The sequence below is a fragment of the Artemia sp. Qi Xiang Cuo genome, chromosome 9, assembly GCF_049724085.1.
Source record: "Artemia sp. Qi Xiang Cuo chromosome 9, ASM4972408v1, whole genome shotgun sequence".
NCBI lineage: Eukaryota > Metazoa > Arthropoda > Branchiopoda > Anostraca > Artemiidae > Artemia > Artemia sp. Qi Xiang Cuo.
The window spans coordinates 23,987,492-24,007,515 of NC_142802.1; the positions used below are offsets into that span (position 1 = coordinate 23,987,492).

Genomic DNA, 20,024 nt, shown 5'->3' on the forward strand with positions numbered 1-20,024 from the left:
ACCAATCATATTACAGGCAATATAACCTAGATTTGCAATTAAATAGCAAATTACCCGGCAAATTACCCGTTCAGGTATATTTTTGCATGCAGAAAAAACTGTGGCTAACTGAATACCAATCATATTACAGGCAATATAACCTAGATTTGCAATTAAATAGCAAATTACCCGGCTTGAATTTGAAATCGTATGAAAACTATAGAATAATTACAGAGAGTTTCAACTTTGCTTTTCAGCTTAAATTTAATTTGCTGAAGAGCGCGTAGGCCTATTGGCGTAAATGTTGATTTATGCTTCTTTTTTTTAAGTGTTTTTTTAGTTTTATGTAATCATGTAATTATATTTATAGGATTCATTCTTTCTTACACAAAGAATCTTACACAGGTCACAGACAGGCTAAAAGCTGAGTTGATTATAATCGTATTCAGTTAAATTTTAAACTAGGATTGTCTGTGTTATGACGGGCAAAACGATTGTATGAGAGCCTTCGTAGCATTTTTAAGTTCTTTTGACGGCTCCATTGCAGCTGAACCACCGTGTAACTGAACCAAAGTAAATGAACCCCCATGCAACTGAATCACCGTGCAAGTGAGCCACCGCGCAACTGAACCACCGTGCAGCTGAACCTCGTGTAACTGAACCCTCGTGCAACTGAACCAACTGAACCCTCGTGCAACTCAAACCCTGTGCAACTCAACCCCATTTAAATAAACCCCCGTGTGACTGAACACCCGTACAACTGAGCCACCTTGCAACTGAATCACCGTGCAGCAGGATCACCGTGCAACTGGACCATGGTGTAATTGAACCCTCGTATAACTGAACTCTCGTGCAACTCAGCCACCATACTTACATTGGGTAAAACATATGTTAGAATCTTTACATTTTCAGCCTTGTTGGAATTGTTTGCTTTTTAAAATCATGATATAAATGACTGTTAAGATGATTAACAAAAAATTGGTTTTGTTGTCACAAAAACAAAGGAAATCGGACGTCAATAACTCTTAAAGTCAGATTTATTTCTCTTTTTTATGTCTGTTAATGGGGGGTTTCCTTCGCACTGTCACTGTCTACGTGTCTTGATTTTTACCCCCCTACCCTCTATCAAGGAAACCCTCCCTTGGAAAATACCCCATCGCGGAAAATATGGTTGTCCAAATTTGAATATTTTATTTGAGCTGTGTTGTTTCTAAATATAGTTGAGAAGTGCTAAGGAAAGAGGAAAAGAGGAATTAATGTGTAAGCCTCCCCCCCTCCGTGAAATTTTTTTCTCAAGGAATTTCTCCCGACCCCCATCCCCCTTCAGAAAACTCCCACGCCAATAACGTCCGTATGTTTCCCAATAACAAATACTATCAGTGAACAATGGACAAATTACAAAACTTAAAAACTTCTGCAATGGGGTTCTCTAATTTCTTTTTTAGCTAAGGAGAGAGGGAGAAAGGGTGCATTTTAATGCCAAAATATCTCACCTCTCATTGAGCCTTCGAATAAATACAGAATTAGCTCTAAAGAGGGAGACGAGAGGAGGATGAGGTAGAAATTGTTTTATAATCCCCAGGCAGTTCTAGTCTTTTTTTACAAGTCGAACGTGATTGGAGACCAACCAACCGCAAGGGTTGTTTTTCGACATGAGATTTTTCACGCGGAGGTATTTTCCAGAGGGAGTATTTTCTACGAGGTAGTTTGTCTTGGGGTTATTTCCTGCAGGGGGTGTTTTTCCGAGGTGGGGGGATGGTTGCCCTTCAATCACTTTTAAATTTTAAAAAGGGCACTAAAACTTTCAATTTCCAATCGAATAATAAAACGCGATTAATAAACGAGATTAACAAAAAAGAAAACATAGTCCTCGGGGCAATGGCTGTAGGTTATTGCAAGTTACCCATTGTGAAAACTTAAGATTTTTATAGAAGGGATGGTCGTACAGACTTTTGAGGAGGCTCATTCAACTGAAAATCAAATTTTCAATTTCAATTTCGAAAAATCCAAGGTAATCAGAGGACAATCAGCCCTTCCCTCTTAACCACCATTTTCCTCCAAAATGCATCCGATCAGAATCTAAAAAAAAATCTATTTGTTCAAAATAGTCTAAAGGTCAAATAACCATGCCTCTGGGGTTAACAACCCCACCAGCAGCTCCTGGGGCAAGGGCTGTAAGCTAAGCTAGTTGCTCATTGTTAACACATAAGGTTTTTATGGAAAAGATTTTTGTATGAAATTGGAGGGGGGGGATTTTCGATTGAAAATCAAAAGTTCCAGGGTACTTTTTCAGAGTTAAAAGTAATACGAGGGCTTCCACCACCACCCTATTTTTTGCCCAAATACATCTGATCGATAATTTTGAGGTGACCATTTTATTTTTAAAAATTCAAAGTTTAAATAACTATATCTCCAGGGTTTACAACCCCCCGCCCCTGGTGCAAGGGATGTAATTCATGCAAGTTGCCTATTGATAATAAATAAGGTGTTTTTTTTATCAAGAAAAGAGGGCATGCTTAATCCTATAAATAAATAAAAAAAATCATGGAGCATTAAGGTCAAACCTTAGGGAAATGGCAGGGAGAATGCCAAACACAATTAAAAAACATATTTTACTTTAATGGCTGTGAAAAGGAAATACAAGCAATATCTAGAATGGCTGATGGTATCAGCTGTCACATAGTTCGGAAAATGTTTAGGAGCATATTCAACTAAATCAAGAGGTATTATGTGCATCCAATTTTACAAGAAGACGTATCTCCAAGGTGTCGAGAACATCTGAGGGTATAAACCTGAGGGTATGACGTTTAAACTTTCAGGGTATAATGAAGGAATGTTGAAAAAAAAAGGCTGGAGTGCAACCAGTACACCTCCCATGTCCTTTTTAGCTGCAATCTCCTCAAAGACAACTGATCAAAATTGTTCATCTAGATACACAAAGGTCGAACATTTTCAACACAGATGCTTATTACTTAAAGTCCAGAAAGATCTGATTCATCTGAAAAAAAGAGAAATAAATCAGCTATAATGGTTTGTGACACTAGATCTTCTTTCTTTTGCGAAAATAAAACAAAGCTTTTTTATGAATGATCTTGACAGGCGTTTATATCATGACTTTAAGAAAAAAACAATTTCAACAAGGTAAACATGCAAAGATTATAATTTGTGTTTTGCCCAATGATATTGCTTCATATTTTTAGAATGCTGATAAACTGAGTTCAGTGGTTTAGTTGCACGATGGTTCAGTTACACAAGGGTTCAGTTGCAAGGTGGTTCTGTTGCATGGTGGTTCAGTTGCAAGGTGGTTAAGCTGCGCGGGGTTTCAGTTAAATAGGGTTGAGCTTCAAGGGGGTCTGGTTGCACGAGGGTTTAGTTAAATGGGGTTCAGTTTCCCGGTGGTTCAGCTACACGAGGGTTTATTTGCACAGGGGTAGGGTTATACGGGGGTTCAGTTGCACAGTGGTTCATTTGCACGGTGGTTCAGTTACTTGGGGTTCAGTTACACGGTGGTTCAGTTACACGCACACCTCTTTTGACATATTGATTGTATTCACAAGAAAAAAAAAGAACTGTAAAAAAAATCAGCAGAAGAAAATATATTTATTTTTAAATTAACAGCGAATTTTTAATTTGAGACTGAGAGAAATAGTAAAATTCCTCGCTTTAGGTTGACTATAACAGGGTTTGGAACTAAGCATAGAAGATAGTAAAGTTTCAAGTTCGGTGAAGATTTTGAGTTTCTTCTGTCAAGTTGTTTGCATATGTTGCATTGAACGGAGTCGCTTACAATGTGTGTGGTGTATTTCTTTAATGTTTGTGCAGTTTCTCCTTTGAATTTACGTGTTTGCGATTAGTACAGTAGAACGTTTAGGTATGGAGATAGCTGCTTTGAAAGTTGGGTGCTTCTAGGTACCCAGTGTAAATTTTGCTAGTTCCATTATTTTCATTAATGTTTAAAATTATATTTCAAAAGGATGTTAAATATCATTAATTTTTTAGATAGAGTCAGAAAAAAAACAATGATTTCATAATAGGTGAATAAAATGTATCCTGACTATCCTCTATTTACTACAAATTCCAGTCTGTGTAGATGCTGCTACAATCAGTTTTGATAACGAGCTCCAAACAGTGCTGTTAGCGCTGGATTTGTCAACCCAGGCTTTTTCTTATAGCAGGCCTCCCGCTAAATTTTTTGTGAAAAATATGAACTTTATGAACTTTTGACCACAAAAATATGAACTTTAAGAACTTTTGATTGTGCTTTTTATGAACCTATTATGAACCTAAATTTACGATATTTTCACCTCAGAAACTGTCCATGGACACAAAAAGTGGTAGTTGGTGTTTTCATCACTGGTGCACATATTCTTCTTTTTTTTTTTTTTTCATGAGTTCAGTTAAATGCGTTTAATTTGTACAAAATTACTAAATACAATAGCACAAAAGAGTCCCCTCTACTTGTTCCTTTTGGCAAAATATGACGTAATTAAGGACGACTTTTATTTGTTTACCCTGCTCTGTATCCGATCAACCTCTCTGGCTGCCTCGTCTTCTTTATGCATCTTCTAGCTCTAAGTCTCGATCATACCTTGTGCAAGGCTTTTTTCTACAAAGTCTTTGGCATCGATGGCTTTTTTTAGCTTCTCATTAGCTTCTTGAAGAAGCCTTTCTGCTACTTGTCTCTTCCCCTTTTCAACTGACTTCTCAATCAAATCTTTTTCCAGGTGTTCAATGGTCTTCTTCTCAGATAACGTCCTCTTTTTTTCCTCTTCTTCTCTTGCCTTCTTCTCTTCTTCTTCTTTCCTTTTGGACTCCTCTCCAGCCTGTCTAGATCGCTCAGCTTCCAGGTACAGTTTATAGCTCTGGCACGCATTTCGCCCCCAAATTCAACAGCTCTCTGGTAATAGGGACTATCTCGGGTCTGTTCTCAAACTTCTTTAGAGCGTCAGAGACTATCAGTCTAGTATTGAACATTTTAACTTTCATCGATGATTTTTCCTTGGTCATGATCCGTCCTGACCGGGAAAAATCACGTTCAACGTCAGCGTTCTCATACGACATGCAGAGAGCTGCTTTTACTATCTTTAAAACAAGGGGATATATTTTGTCTGTCCTTGATGGTTTTTCAGACTAAAAACTGAGTTCCATAAATGCATGTTGCATGTCCCAATGTCAGCTAGGCCTTGGTCACTGTGCACAGTTCTAACTTCGGAATCAAATAACCTCCAAACGTTCTTGTTGACATTAGGTCCGTCACTTCCCAGCATCAAGACTTGACGGAGATCAAGGTTAGCATCCTTTAGAGCTAGTAGTAGGTGCTGGTGTAAACCTTCAACTTTTGTGTGTCCTATGAAAAAGGACTGTAGGTGGCATACAGAGACTCTTTCTTTGGTCTCCGACCAGTATCTAATCATGATATTCAACTCCTTTGCACCTTTGGCATTTGTAGTCTCAGCGTAAAGCAACGCCAAGTAAGAAGATCCAATGTCGCGTAGAAAGTCCTTGCAAAAAGCATTAGTGTGAATCCATGTATAAAAAAAAAAAAAAAAAAAAAAAAAAAAAAGAAAGGGAAAAAAAAAAATAATCAATCAACTCATGATCTGCCAAGAAGTTATGTTACAGCTAATAAGCTTAAAGCAACTAATTATGGATATTACGACTAGAAAACTCCATGAAGGTAGCAGACTCAAGCAAGACAAGGGAAAAGACTAAAAGATAGCTTAGTAAAAGAAGATATAAGGGCAATATAGGAACCAAGTTAGATGCAACAATGTCTTTTTGAACAGAAGAAAATGTATGTTCACAAAACATGCTGAGTGTTACAGTATGAAACGTTTTAAATTGAACTCTTGCAGATACATTTGCTTCGCTTGTCCTTTATAAGGAAAAAGACAGCAACCGCAAGTGCTTTCCAGCTGATGACAAGAAAAATATGAACTTTATGAACCTTTTTTCTAAATTATAAACCATTTATGAACCTAGGTTAAAAATATGATCTTTTTTCATAATTATGAACCCAGTGGGAGGCCTTTTATAGCCATGTTTTTACATCAATGAAAGACAAAGAGATTTAAAAATCAATTGTTCTATGCCAGCGGTTCCTAGCAGGTAGGTTGAAATCCTCTGGAGCGTCACGATGGCGTTTTGGGGGTCACCAGTGAATTGCCCTTGACTGAAAAGGGTTCGTCCAAAAAAGCTTCGTTTTGCAGCAATGTAAGTCAAGGACTACTGTAAGATATGTATTTTCATATGCCGTATTGTACTTTTCTCATATTGATTTCAATCCATTCGGAAGAGCACTTGAGACTAAGGACCCCAAGCCCAAACAATGTAAAATGGGAATAAATTTTCGTTTGTTAGACGTTGTCCTTTGTTATTTTAAAGATATTATTTCACCCGTGTTTTTTTGTGTTTTTTTTTTAATTGAGTAGCGACAAAGGTTGTAATAAAAGAAATACAATTAAAAATCATTCATTTTGTTCGCCATTCAAGTGAGATAATGTGGGTCGAGTTCGGGATTTCAGACGAGAGTTAAAGAGCTTGTACCAGAGGCAAAGGAATACACAGCAATATTCACCACTTTGCTCTTGCTACCATGACTCTTCCAAACCCTTGACGACTACCACTGAACTATGAGCTGCGTATACATCCTAATACCAAATACTATATATGAACAATATGGGCAAATTTCAAAACTTACAGCCTTTTCCTCAGGGGCCATGAGGGATCACATCATCCCCAAAAGCATAGTTATTGGATTGTTCAGCTATGCTGAACAAAATGGTTATCTCACAATTTTGATTGGACGACCTTGGGGTAAAAGGAGCGTGGGAGGGGGGCTATCTACCCTCTAATATTTTTTGGTCACTTAAAAAAGGTACTAAATCTTTTGATTCCCGTTCGAATGATCCCTCTCTCGATATTCTAGGACCATTTTGATCGGACGAACTTGGGGTACAAGGGGCGCGGGAGGGGGCTAGCTGCCCTCCAATATTTTTGGTCACTTAAAAAAGGCATTAAAACTTTTGATTTCCGTCCGAATGTTCCCTCTCTCAATATTCTAGGACCACTGGTTCGATACGATTACCCCTGGGAAAAAAATAATGGACGACCTTGGGGTACAAGGGGTATGGAGGGGGCTAGCTGCCCTCCAATATTTTTGGTCCCTTAAAAAAGGCAATAAAAATTTTTGATTTCCGTTCGAATGTTCCCTCTCTCAATATTCTAGGACCATTGGTTGGAACGATTACCCCTGGGAAAAAATAAACAAATACATCCGTGATCTTTCTTCTGGCAAAAAAAAATAACAAACTTCCACGTTTTTGCAGATGAGAGCGTATTTTTCAAAATCTAGGGGGGTGAAAATTTTGTTGTTTTTTTTTCAATAAAATGATACATAAAAGGCATTTTTTAATGAAAATACCAAAAGGAATTTTTCAAACTTGGGAGATCAGGGCCAAAAAATATATAGGGAATTTAGCCCCTCGGCTTGACCCCCCAGTTGGCACCTTTTCTCAATCTGTGATATATTTTAGGAACAGACACTCATTTTTGATGCGCGATACGACATTTGTATCCGAAAGTTCTCGTGCTTTCTTTTTCGAATTTTTGTGCCATTTACTTCTACTTACATCTGCGAACGTTGATTTTCAGCTCTTCTGCAGATGAAAATAAACGCCAGGAATAAGCTGGATGTTCAAGGTGACATGAGCTTGACCTTGATGAAAACTTAACCGATAAATATGACCTTTACTGAGCAAATACAAGCTCAATCGTCACATTAACAAGTCACACTAAACAAAATTATCCCCACTTTTTATTATTACGGATAAAAAGGGTGGTCACTAACATCACTTAAAAATCTAAAGGGGTTTGCGATCCAAAAAAGGTTGGGGACGATTTTTTTACACGGAGGTAACCAAAAATATTACAAACTTTATCACAAAAACTTGATTTTTAACAGCTTTGGTTGGAGTGGCAAGAATACGTATGTCAGCATCAAAACAAAACCACAAAGAATTGCATATAACACAGCATAGCCTGCTATGTCGGTTATTGCTCTAGAAAAAAAGAAACACAAGCTGAAATACAAAATTACAAAAAAGCAAGCTCAAAATTCACAGTAAAAGCTAAAGAAAACAGCACTGAAAATATGAAAAAACGTAGACAACTAAACGAAAGAAAAAAGCTTATCAATTAGAGAACTCATAAAATATGAACATCTCATCTGGCTCGTTGACGATGTAAAATAAACACCTTTATCAGCCGACATACGTCGTTTTTTCAATAAAGTCGAGCATAACCATTTCAGAGTATAATCACCAAAGTTAGTGTAATTTTTTTTTCTACTTTTGATTAGTTTTATCATAGCGATTACTCTGTGAATGTTAACAAAGCATACTCGTAATCTTGAACAGCTCCTGAATAAATACTAGCAACACTAATCCTATAAGCTTCTAACTGAAATTTTCCGTATATTGCTGAAAATTGCATTCAACTCAATTGGTACATAATGATCAAAAAACGGTTTTTATGCACGCTACCTATGATTTTGCTTTTATCATTCTTGTTTTTTCTTGTATTTTTTTTTAACAAATTGTTTTAAATTATACTTTTCTCAATTTTATAAACAAAATATTAGTTTACTAATATTCAACAGATTCGCCACATTTGGCTGATACTCGGGTAGAGTATATGGTTGAGGTAGACCGCCTCAAATCCACGTTTAAAGACTTTAGCGTGGCCCCTTACCGATAGCTCTCAAACGAGCTCAATACTCCATCCCGCCCAAAATCCCTTCTTATGGACAGAACAGATTTTTAAAAACATTAAAAAAAAAAAAAATCAAAAACAGCTAAAGAGCGAAATTATAACTTGATTTGTAATTTTTTTTTCCACTTATTAAAACTTAAAACTTAAAACTTACAGGGATTAGGAGGCACAGTTTGGGGGTGGCCGCCCCCAACACCCCCTCCTTTCGCAGCCTTTAAATAAAAAAAAAAGTTTTTTAAAGTAAAAGTAAGGAGCTACATTAAAAATTAAAACGAACAAAAATTATACCGTATATGAATGAGGTTGTGCCCACCTAAATACCTCACTCTTTACGCTAAAGTTTTTATTGTTTAAAAAAAAGAGTTTTGAGAAAGTCAAATTTATTGTTTAAAAAAAAGAGTTGTGAGAAAGTCAAACTTTAGCGTAAAGAGCGAGGCGTTGAGGAGGGCACAGCCCCTTTCATATACGGAATAATTTCTGTTCGTTTTAAGATTTAATGTCGCTCCTTACTTTCAGTTTAAAAAACTTTTTTTTATTTTAAAGGCTGCAAAAGCGGGGGGTTTTGGGGGCGGCAGCCCCCACTGTGCCTCCTAATCCCTGTACGTTTTAAGGTTCGACCTTGTAACTCAGCCTCTTTAACTCTTTAGAAAACGTAGTTTTTTTCAAGTTAAACGCTATAAGATCACTTAATACTACTGCATTCATAGTTTTTTTTTCTTCTGTGATCAGTCACCTTTAGTTCGGTAACAATAAAAGATGGAAATTCGAAACTTTTTTAGGTATGGGAACCGTGAGGCAGAGAAGTTAAGATCAATCTGGAGATCCCAGTTTCCAAACTTGTAATGCTTTTTTGAAAATTGTTATTTCGATCAAGTAAAAGCTAGTGTCTTAATTTTTGGTTTTGGGATGTTCAAGCACAATTTGAACCCTACAAGTAATGAAATCGCTAGTCTTGTCAAAACACTAATTGTCCTAAATTCACATTTGGGAAGTCCATACCTAGCCCAACCTCTCTGGAGGGCGGATATGAACCGAGCCCCAAAGTTCTTGTCGTTGTAATATCTGGCAAATTGAGTTATAGGACCTCAATCAAAATTTATAGAGGTCATGAAAGTAGGCATCCTTGTTGAATTTTTTGGTTATCCCAACAAAATACATCTTCTACAGAGTGGGTGGAGAGGTTTGCCAAAATTTTCTTATCGGCATATTTGAAAGATAAAAAAAATCTCATCTTCTTATTCCTCAAAAATTTCGGGGAGCAAGAGATGATGTCCTAGTTATGCCTTTTGGGGATCAGAACTTACGCGACCTTCCTAAAGGAGAAAAAGTTTTACTTTTCATACTCAATATAGTTTTTATAGCAAGGAAAGTTATAAAGCTTTAGTTATACTTTTTGAGGATCAGGAGCTTATCACAACTGTGTGCAAGAGAGGATCCTTAAATTTATATCGCCAGAACAATAGCCAGAAGGAGGGGCCGGGTCTCATTCAGACTTAGTCAAAATACGCATTTGCAGTGCTAATTATACTATGTTAAAGACAGGGAACTATTCAAACTCTATGAGGAAGGAATAAGGCCGGCCCTAATCTCTTTTTGTCCTTGACATCTTCGGATCATTGGATCTTAATGTGACTTAAAGGAGAGTTAGAGGTAGTGCCCTAATTGTGCAGCTTTGGGTTCCATGTCCATTTTGATTTATTTGGGGAGCCCTATAATTTATGTCATTAGGATATCTATCAGAACGCTTCGTCAAATGTCAACCAAACTTGTTGGAGAGTTTAAATAGGCTAATATTCCTAGTTTTATCTTTTGGGGAGCCAATATCCAATCTGAATTTTTTTTTGGGAGGATGGTGTCCATCCGATTATGCAGTTTTAACATGCCAGAATAGTCTTAATAAAATTCGGTTGGAAGCAAGAAGCAGTGTCCTATATTTGCTTTTCCGGGGCCCAGTGTCTATCCATCTTCTATTAGTAATAAGGGGGAGGGGATTCTTTTAAGCAAGACACGTACCAGAAAGTGCTCTAAAACTTCAACGTAATTTCGTCAGTAATGAGGGCTGATTTCCCCGAATCATCTTTTCGGGGTGCAAATACGGTCGAACCTCTGCAAACAGACCTTGTTGTTTTAAATCTCCATTTTCGTAAAAATAGGCTTTTCAATTACGTCCAAACTTGATTAAAGTAAACAGCTAATGCCCAGATTTTGGGACGTCCCTGGGCATATACGATCAGAATTCTGAGAGGGGGAGGGGACCAAAATACTAGTCATAAGTCAGAATGACCTCTTTGAGGGAGATGTACCTGATCTGAAATATGTATAATGGGGAGGACCTAAGGTATCAAAACCTCTTTACCCTTCTAATTACTATCTGTGATGGCAGAATTTACTCAAGAAACCTGATTAACGGCTACAGTTATAATCTCAGGTGTACGTGCTCTATCAGATCTCCACAAGAGAGAAACTGAATTCTCATCATACATATTGAAAACGAACACCAATTGGATATCAACAACACTTACTAAGGATTAACGCCAGGGCCCTTCATTGTGCCTATAGAGGGTTCAAGTCACAACGGATAGGTATTATTACTTGTGTTGCTTCACAACTGTGTGATGCAGAGACCAGAGTTGCTACTAAACCTCCATGGATCTTGGCACTGGAGGTCAATTCAGACTAATATCTAAACGACTCCATGAAAATCGTCAGTGAAACAATCCTATTTTAACATATAAAGGCATTTCCTCCGCCTCATTTCTGATTTAAAATAGGCATCTTGAATAAAAAACTTAAGTATTTTAAATATAATTAACATATTTTTAAAGAAAATCAAATATTCAAGTGAATGAAATATATTCTGGATAATTCCATCTTATATGAGATAAAAAGAAGTTTTTTCAACTGAAAGAAGCAACTATAAAACTTAAAACGAACACAAATTATTCTGTATATGAGGGGGTTGCCCTCTCAATACCTCGCTCTTCACGCTAAACTTTTCTACCATAATAGAATGCTAGTCGTTCATTTTATGACTGAAAAGAGCAGGGCATTAGTTATAGTAGTACATGTTCCCGTGGAACCGACTGACGGAGATAGTAGTGAATCAGACGAATTTTACTTACAGCTGCAGGAACAAATAGACAGGGTTCCAGAGAGAAATATTGTGTTTTCATTAAAAGATTTTAACACCCAGGTCGGTAGATACAGGGATAGATGGTATCCTAGCCTAGGTAAATTTGCTTTAGGAAAAGAAAACAGTAATGTCCAAAGATTGCTCCAACTTTGAAGGTATAACAATCCACTTATAACCAATACAGTATTTGATCATAAAATGCCATAAGTGGTATGGTAATAAGTGGTAAGTGGTAGTGATATGGCCAATATGTTATCCACAAGATGGTTAAGACAGCTAACGTTATTGATTATACTATTCTAAACCCACTGGAAGGATCAATACAAGATAATATGGTATACAGGAGTGCTGTTACTGATGGTAAAAGCAAAGATCACTAGGGGCGTCGTTTGGGGGTGGCAAGGGGGCAGTTTCCCCCCAATAATGTGGAGAGAGAAAAATATATATTATACATCCCATGTCCTTTGACTATGCAGACATGGACCCTTCTTGCCCCCCCCCAATAAAAATGCTGGAGATTCGCCCCTGAAGATCACTAGTGTCTAGGGTTAATTTAAAGCTGGAATTTAGGAAGATTAATTACCTCCCGGGAATCTATGACGTTGGTGGACTTCACGATGAGAATTTGAGAGAAAATTTCCAGGAACGGTTGAATATTAAACTGCAGTTTAAAATTTGACAATGTAGAAGGTGGACAGAAAAATTTTAGGAAAACAATTTGTGAAGTCACTGATGGTGTCTTAGGGAAGAAAGTTAGGAACGAGCTAGAAATATAAGTCAAAATGCTTTATGATTAATAAAGATGAGGAGGGGCTTGTACAAGAACTATCTGAGCGATAGATCATATGAAAATAAGAGGAATGTAAAGAAAGTGGAGAAAAGATTAAGATATGAAATAAGGAGGTGTGAAGTGGGGGCCATGGATAAAACTGCCAAAGATCTGGAAGATACAGATTGACGGCATAACAGTAAACTATTGTACTGGCATGTTAATAAATTGAGAGAGACTAGTGAATTTAGACTTGTCCCGGTTAAAGACAGGAACAGGGCCATAATGAGTGGTAGGGAAAGAGTTAAAGAGAGATGGGGAGATCATTTTGAGAATGTGCTAAACCGGAATAGAGTTACAGGAAAAGATATAGAGGAGAATGGAAAAGTCTGTGACACCTTGGATGTGAAGGAAGATATATTTTATTAGGAAGAATTAGTGACAGTACTAAAAGGATTAAAAAATAATAAGGCCCCAGGTGCCAATAGTGTGGTAAATGAGTTTTCTAAATATGGTGGTTATTTTAGCAATAAGTTAAAATCTCTGTATCAGAAAGCCGATAAGAGCGAGTGTAATAATTATCGAGGCATTAGCATGGTTTCTGTAGGTAGCAAATTGTTTAGCATGATGATACTTTTTAGACTTAAAGATGCTGCATATAAATAATTAAGATAAGAACGGTGCGGTTTTAGGAAGGGCAGAGTATATATCGACCAAATTTTCACTCTTAGATCAATAACTGAGAAGTGCGTGAGTCATTAAATACCTTTAGTCCTCAGTTTTAAAGACTATGAGCAAGCGTTTGATTGAGCTGATAGAAGAGCTTTAGGAAAGGTTTAGCATGGTATACCAGACAAATACATTAAATTGATTAGTGCTATCTACGAGAATAATACTGCTGTTGTTAAGGCAGGAAATGAGATTAGTAGCTGGTTTCGTATTAAATCAGGAGTGAACCAGGGTTGTGTTTTATCCCCATTCACACGGATCATTTTGATGGACTTTGTCTTAAGGAGCACAGCAAAGGTAATGGGAGATCACGGAATCAAATAAGGAAGGAAAACTCTCTTGGAATTAGATTATCTGATGATTTAAGCATTCTAGATGAGAGTGTGAGCAAAATGAACGAACTTTTAGAGGTTTTGCGACTTCATAGTGCTAGAATAGGTATAAAAATTAATGTTAAGAAGACTAAGTCGCTAAGGCTAGGAATAAGCTAAGATGAAAAGGTGACTATTGGGTAGCGAAAAGATCAATCAAGTGGACAGCTTCATTTACCTAGTTAGTATTATTAGCAAAGACGGTGGATGCAATGAAGATGTTAAAAGTATAATAGCGAAGGCCCAGGGTGTTTTTACAGTTGGAAAAGTTTGGAAGAATAGGAAGATAAATCTGCGAACCAAGATTAGAATATTGGAGCCTGCAGTGATGAGAGTGGTCAAGTATGGTTCTGAAGCATGGGCACTCCGAAAAAGGGAGGGAGATTTGCTAGATGTTTTTTAAAGAAATTGACTACAGATTGATTTGGGTACCCGACTAACGGACCGTATTTCAAACAGAAGGCTGTGCGAAAAGTATGGTTCAATCCAAGTTCCAAGGGCTATAATGAGAGAAAGGTTAAAGATACTAGGGCACGTTCTGCGGATGAAAGATTGCTAAACATTGTCCTTTTCAGTCAATTGTCCTTCTAGAGCCAAACTAAAAGCAAGTTGCCCTCGGTTGGGGTGGGAGGATGTCGTAAGAAAAGATATACGGGAGAGGAGAACTTCCTGGGAGGATGTAAAGAGGAAGGCTTTGGATGGATTGGGATAGAGGAGGAGCGTGCGTAGCTGTGTTGGCCTCAGGCGGCTTAGTGCAGTGGTGAGTAATTAGTGGTATTAGTGGCAGTAATAGTAGCAGTAGTGTGTTCCAGGAGTTTTCAGGAAAAGTCAAATTTTATCATACAGAGCGAGGTATTGAGGAGGGGACAAGCCCCGTTATATACGGAATAATTTCTGTTCGTTTTATGGTTTAATGTTGCTCCTTACTTTCAGATAAAAACTTGTTTCCTTAATTTAATCTCTGGTCGTTTTTCAAATAATGCCCAGAAATCCGGCTCCCCCTCCCTGGAAAATACCCTTTCCCACGAACAAAATCCTCCATGGAAAGTTCCTTCCGCGTGTAATACCCCCTCCACCTCCCCAGACCATACCGTTCTCGATGAAAATTCGTCATGAAAATTTTTGCGGATGTTTAAGGCCTGAAAAATTTTCCTTCGTATACCTTCACTTGAAAAAGACTTTAATTTCCGACCGGTTTTCAATGAAAAATAAAAATATTTTCGAATAGGAAATCTGGAAAATTCGCCCAGAGTAAAGTTTTCTCTGGAAAGTTCAGCCCCAGAAACGCCACTACCTGCAGAAAACTCATCCCGTAGAAATCCCACCCCCGTAAAATGTCTGAATACTTCCCAATAACAAATACTATACGTAAACAATGGACAATTTTCATAACGAGGAATATCAGGGATGGTCGAAACTCATTTTAATTAGAAAATATTACATTATAGCCAAGAGGACAAAAACACGTGAAAGGAAATCTAAAGTCCATAGTAGACGAGAAAATTCAGAAACATTTTGAGGAGAATCCATAATTTTTTAACTTCCCATTGAATAGTGGATTTTGCCTTATATTTGACGCTCAGTAGTCTCAAAAAGCAATTCGGCACAAGAGGTACCCTGTGCTTCACAACCACAGACAACGATGGCAGCGTTCTATAGCCTTTGCAGCGGCAGATCGCCCAAACATTTTCAGCAGCGCGCCGCCAGTTTTCGGCGCATCTTCGGAGACTACATTGGACGCATCTTCGGAGACTACATCCACATTTTGGGGCTTTAGGTACCCCTCTTTCCACAAAACCCTTCACTGGTTTTTTCCAAGATAGCTTGTCTGTAGGCTACTAGTCTGTAATTATCGGTTATCTAATATGATCATGGACTTCATACATTTTAGTGACAAATGTGCTACCCCGCGATAGACCTCCGAAACTGAGTAGCTGTATAATTGACTTTCCGATACCTTCAAGCCAATTTAATAGTTCGGAATTTTTTCAATAGAATTTGCCTCTGTTCAGACCAAAATTGGTGTTTTCAGCACGAAATGGCAGAAATTGGCACTTTTGTGCGGTATTATTTCTCTTGTTATCAAAAATAGACACTAGCTCTTTAATTTTCCGTTCGAGCAAGTCCTTTTCGATGGTTTTCGATCAATATTTTTAAATAATCCCTAAAAAAAATAATAAGCACGCATTTTTCTCCGAATGAACTCCGAAGTTTCGTATTTTTAAATATAGCTGCTTAAGACATCCGTGCTTATCAGACATTGAGAAATTCACAGTGTAATGTTTTTTAAAGATCATATCTCTTTTTCGGGCCTTTCCCTCTTTTTTCGAAAAAAGTACAACAGTTCTTATATTAATAACATGTGATGGTAAACTTAAAATTAAAAAAGTGACCATATGTAAAATTAAAATAGAAGCAGCTGCTTCGTTATCAAATTGAATTTTTATTTTTCGTTTTCTAATGACAATGGTCCCTCTTTACTTCGTTCATTACCGGTAGATACAACAAAAGAATTGGCTTTCTATGCTGATTCCAAAAATATAGAATTCATTAAGTTTAATGTTACCCATCAAAAGCTACGAGACTGAGGACATTTGCCCAGTTTTCAGAAAAGGGGGAAGCACTATCAATAATTCAAGCAATTTTAATGAAAATCACATCAACGGATTCAGCATATTAGAGAACCCTACTGTACAGGGCTCAAAAATATCAACAAAAATTTAGAATTTTGTATATTTTGCCAGAAGAAACATCCCGGATGCGTGTTAATTTTGTTTTTTTTTCTCTTTTTTCCAGGGGTGACCGTACCAAAACAGTGGTCCTATGAGATCAGGAGAGAGTTCATTCGATCGGAAATCAAAAGTTCCCGTACCCTTTTTAAGTCACCAAAACGATTAGAGGGCAATTAGGATCCTGTCACGGTTATTTTTTTTTTCTCAAAGACATCCGATCAAAATTTTAATAAAACCATTTAATACAGCACAGTTGAAAGGTCTAATAACTATGTATTATGGAAAGAGCTGTAAGTAACGCAATTCACCCATATTGTTTACACATAGCATTTGGAAATGGGAAATATACGAAACTCTGTCGGGGTAATTTTCTGGGGGTAGGGGGCAGGGAGGATTTCCCTAGGGGATTTTCTAGGATTTTCAGGAAGGAGATCTCCTTCATGATTTGAAAAGCGATCAGAAATTAAATGAGAAAAAAAATTCCACTGAAAGTAAGGAGCAAAACTAGAACTAAAATGAACAGAAATTATTCTGTATGTGAGTCGGGCTGCCCCTTCCTTAACCCTCACTCTTTACGCTAAAGTTTAAATTTTTGTTCTTGTTCTTTAGGAAAGTTTACTCAAACACAAAGACGTTGATTCTGAATGAGTAGTAATTTTAAAGAAATTTAAGACTCTAGCGTAAAGAGCGAGGGTTGAGGAAGAGGCAGCCCCCTCATTTACAGAACAATTTCTGTCCGTTTTAAATTTTTAATATTGCTTCTTACTTTCAGTTGAAAAAAAACACATTTTTTCTATTTCGTTTCTACCAGAAACCGGTCTGCTTATTTTGAGACAAAATAATAAATTCTAAAACTGCGCAAATATGAGCCTAAGCTAAGAAAAAGAAAATTGCGAACGAACAGCTTGGACGAATGCAACTAACATATTAGCTTGGTCATATTTTTTTCCCCATGAGAATAGAATAAGAAAAAAGTACGGTAGTTAATTATGAGTCCCATAATTTTCTTCCACCCTTGGCAAGGCAAAAAAAAAAAAATTTTATAGTATCTCCATTTCAATATTTTTTTTTTTTTTCAGTTTTCAATTAGTAGAACATTTAGCACGAGAAAAGCGCATCAAAACTTACAAGGAATGAGATAGCTCCGTCTTAAACTCGAGTAGAACGACACAAATTACGGCAGATGTAACAACAGAAGAATTTTGCAAGATGAGTGATGTTGTCAAAGCTGAGAAAAAACAAAACTATCAAGCTCAAAACATATATCAGCGTTAAAAATAAGAGATGGGTAAAAGTGAGCAGAGCATAATCATTCTTTCATCCTTAACTACTCTTGACATTTGATAAGCAAACTTGAAAAAAAAACAATAATTAGCGTTTTAACAACAAGAGCCAAAAGCATACTAGAAGGCTAGAATAAAAAACCGACATAAACCCTGAAACATTGACTTTCCAACGCTTTCAAATGTTTCATATGTATTTTCTCAGTAAACCTTGCTTTTTTGCATTTTTGACGAATTTGTGTCTATGAAAATAAATTAAAACGTAAATCCTTGAGTTCCAGTGCAACTGCAATATCTCTGCAATAAACTTACCCCTTTCGTCATCATTTACTGTTTTATGTCTCTTATATTTATTATTTGAAAAAAACTACGTTTTCTAAAGAGTTAAAGAGGCTGAGTTACAAGGTCGAACCTTAAAACGTACAGGGATTAGGAGGCACAGTTGGGGGGCTACCACCCCCCAAACCCCCCCTTTCGCAGCCCTTAAATATAAAAAAAAAATTTCTTTAAACTGAAAGTAAGGAGCGACATTAAAACTTAAAACGAACAGAAATTATTCCGTATATGAAAGAGGCTGTGCCCTCCTCAACGCCTCGCTCTTTACGCTAAAGTTTGACTTTCTCACAACTCTTTTTTTAAACAATAAAAACTTTAGCGTAAAGAGCGAGGCGTTGAGGAGGGCACAGCCTCTTTCATATACGGAATAATTTCTGTTCGTTTTAAGTTTTAATGTCGCTCCTTACTTTCAGTTTAAAGAATTTTTTTTATATTTAAAGGCTGCGAAAGCGGGGGTTTGGGGGTGGTAGCCTCCAACTGTGCCTCCTAATCCCTGTACGTTTTAAGGTTCGACCTTGTAACTCAGCCTCTTTAACTCTTTAGAAAACGTAGTTTTTTTCAAATAATTTCTGCACGTTTTTGTACAGTTTATTACTTATTATTGCTTGACTAACTGTTAGCTGATCGTGTCAGGAGTTAAAGTTGGGGGGCTGCCGCCCCCAAACCCCCCGCTCTTGAACATTCTTGTGTTAAGGCTTTTAATTCCTGAATACTCAAATCACGTCGTACAGGGTGCCTCCTAATCCCTGTACGTTTTAAGGTTCGAACTTGTGACTCAGCCTCTTTAACAGCCCCCCAACTGTGCCTCCTAATCCCTGTACGTTTTAAGGGTCGACCTTGTGACTCAGCCTCTTTAACTCTTTAGAAAACGTAATTTTTTTCAAATAATTTAAAAAAGAAACTGAGTTTCTTTTCAAAGTATATAAAAAAATTGCTCTGATGGTGAATCGAACCCAGGTTTTCCGCCTGAAAGTCTGGGGTATCAGCCGCTGGACTATGCAAACACAATAGTAATTGTTGTTTAGCAAATTGAAGCTATTTTCGACGCAAGCAAATTCCCAAAAATCTTGACATGTGGTTTTTGGAAAACAGGGAAGGAGTGATCAGATTGAGCTGAAATTTCGAAGATAAGCTCCCAGGCCCCAGAAAAGCTCACCCTCTAAATTTCAGCCCGATCAGACACCGATAACGGGGGGGTTGTGGTGGGAAAAATTAACATGGGCTAATATAGGAAAACGAGGTTTTTCGTAAATGTAAATTCGGGGGATAATTTTGTCGGTCTGAAAATATCAAAAGGCCCTAACAGGTCGAATTCTGCTTCGAATGAGTCCTCATTCAACCGGATCCGGTGCCAACTGTGGCCTGTAGGCGTGGCTAAGAAAAAAAAAAGAAATGAATTTTAAGTGGCTATATTTGGTTTTTTGAAAACAGGGAAGGAGTGATCGGATTAAGCTGAAATTTCGAGGATAAGCTCCCGGGCCCTAGGAAAGCTTAACCTCTAAATTTCAGCCCAATCGGACAACGTTAAAGGGGGCTGTGGTGGGAGGGTCCAAACTTCCGGCCCAGTTTACCCCATGAAGATAAAGTCGGAGGAGGATGAAATTTTGCAAGTTTCTTAGTTTGAGCTTGGGCTACAAAATGCGATTACCGCCGTCTCTCTGCGACCTCTAGGACCTGAAATCGCTTAACATTGTGGTGGGTCGCCTCTTTATAGAGGCACAAGTGTGCCTCCTTGACTTAAGACTAACACCAATAAAGACAGTTGCGCATAGGAAGGGGGACCTCAGAACTATTTTCCCTATAGTTAGTCACGGGGATCCCCTCCAGACTAACTTGGTCTAAAATTTTGGACCAAGAAATTCAATTTTTTTCTACTTTTCTATCACCATCCTCCCCCCCCCTCACTCGCCAAAAAACTCG

At 37.5% G+C, this 20,024-nt stretch overlaps 1 protein-coding gene across 5 annotated transcripts in view; it reads right to left on the reverse strand.

Annotated features, from left to right (window-relative positions):
- LOC148948466 (solute carrier family 40 member 1-like) overlaps positions 1-20,024 on the reverse strand; it is a 126,922-nt gene that overhangs the window by 45,020 nt on the left and 61,878 nt on the right. For all 5 annotated transcript variants that reach the window (XM_089093936.1, XM_089093938.1, XM_089093937.1 and 2 more), the window contains one exon: positions 17,614-17,713. In XM_089093936.1, coding sequence (XP_088950062.1) covers positions 17,614-17,713 — 100 coding nt within the window. The remainder of the gene's footprint in view (positions 1-17,613; positions 17,714-20,024) is intronic.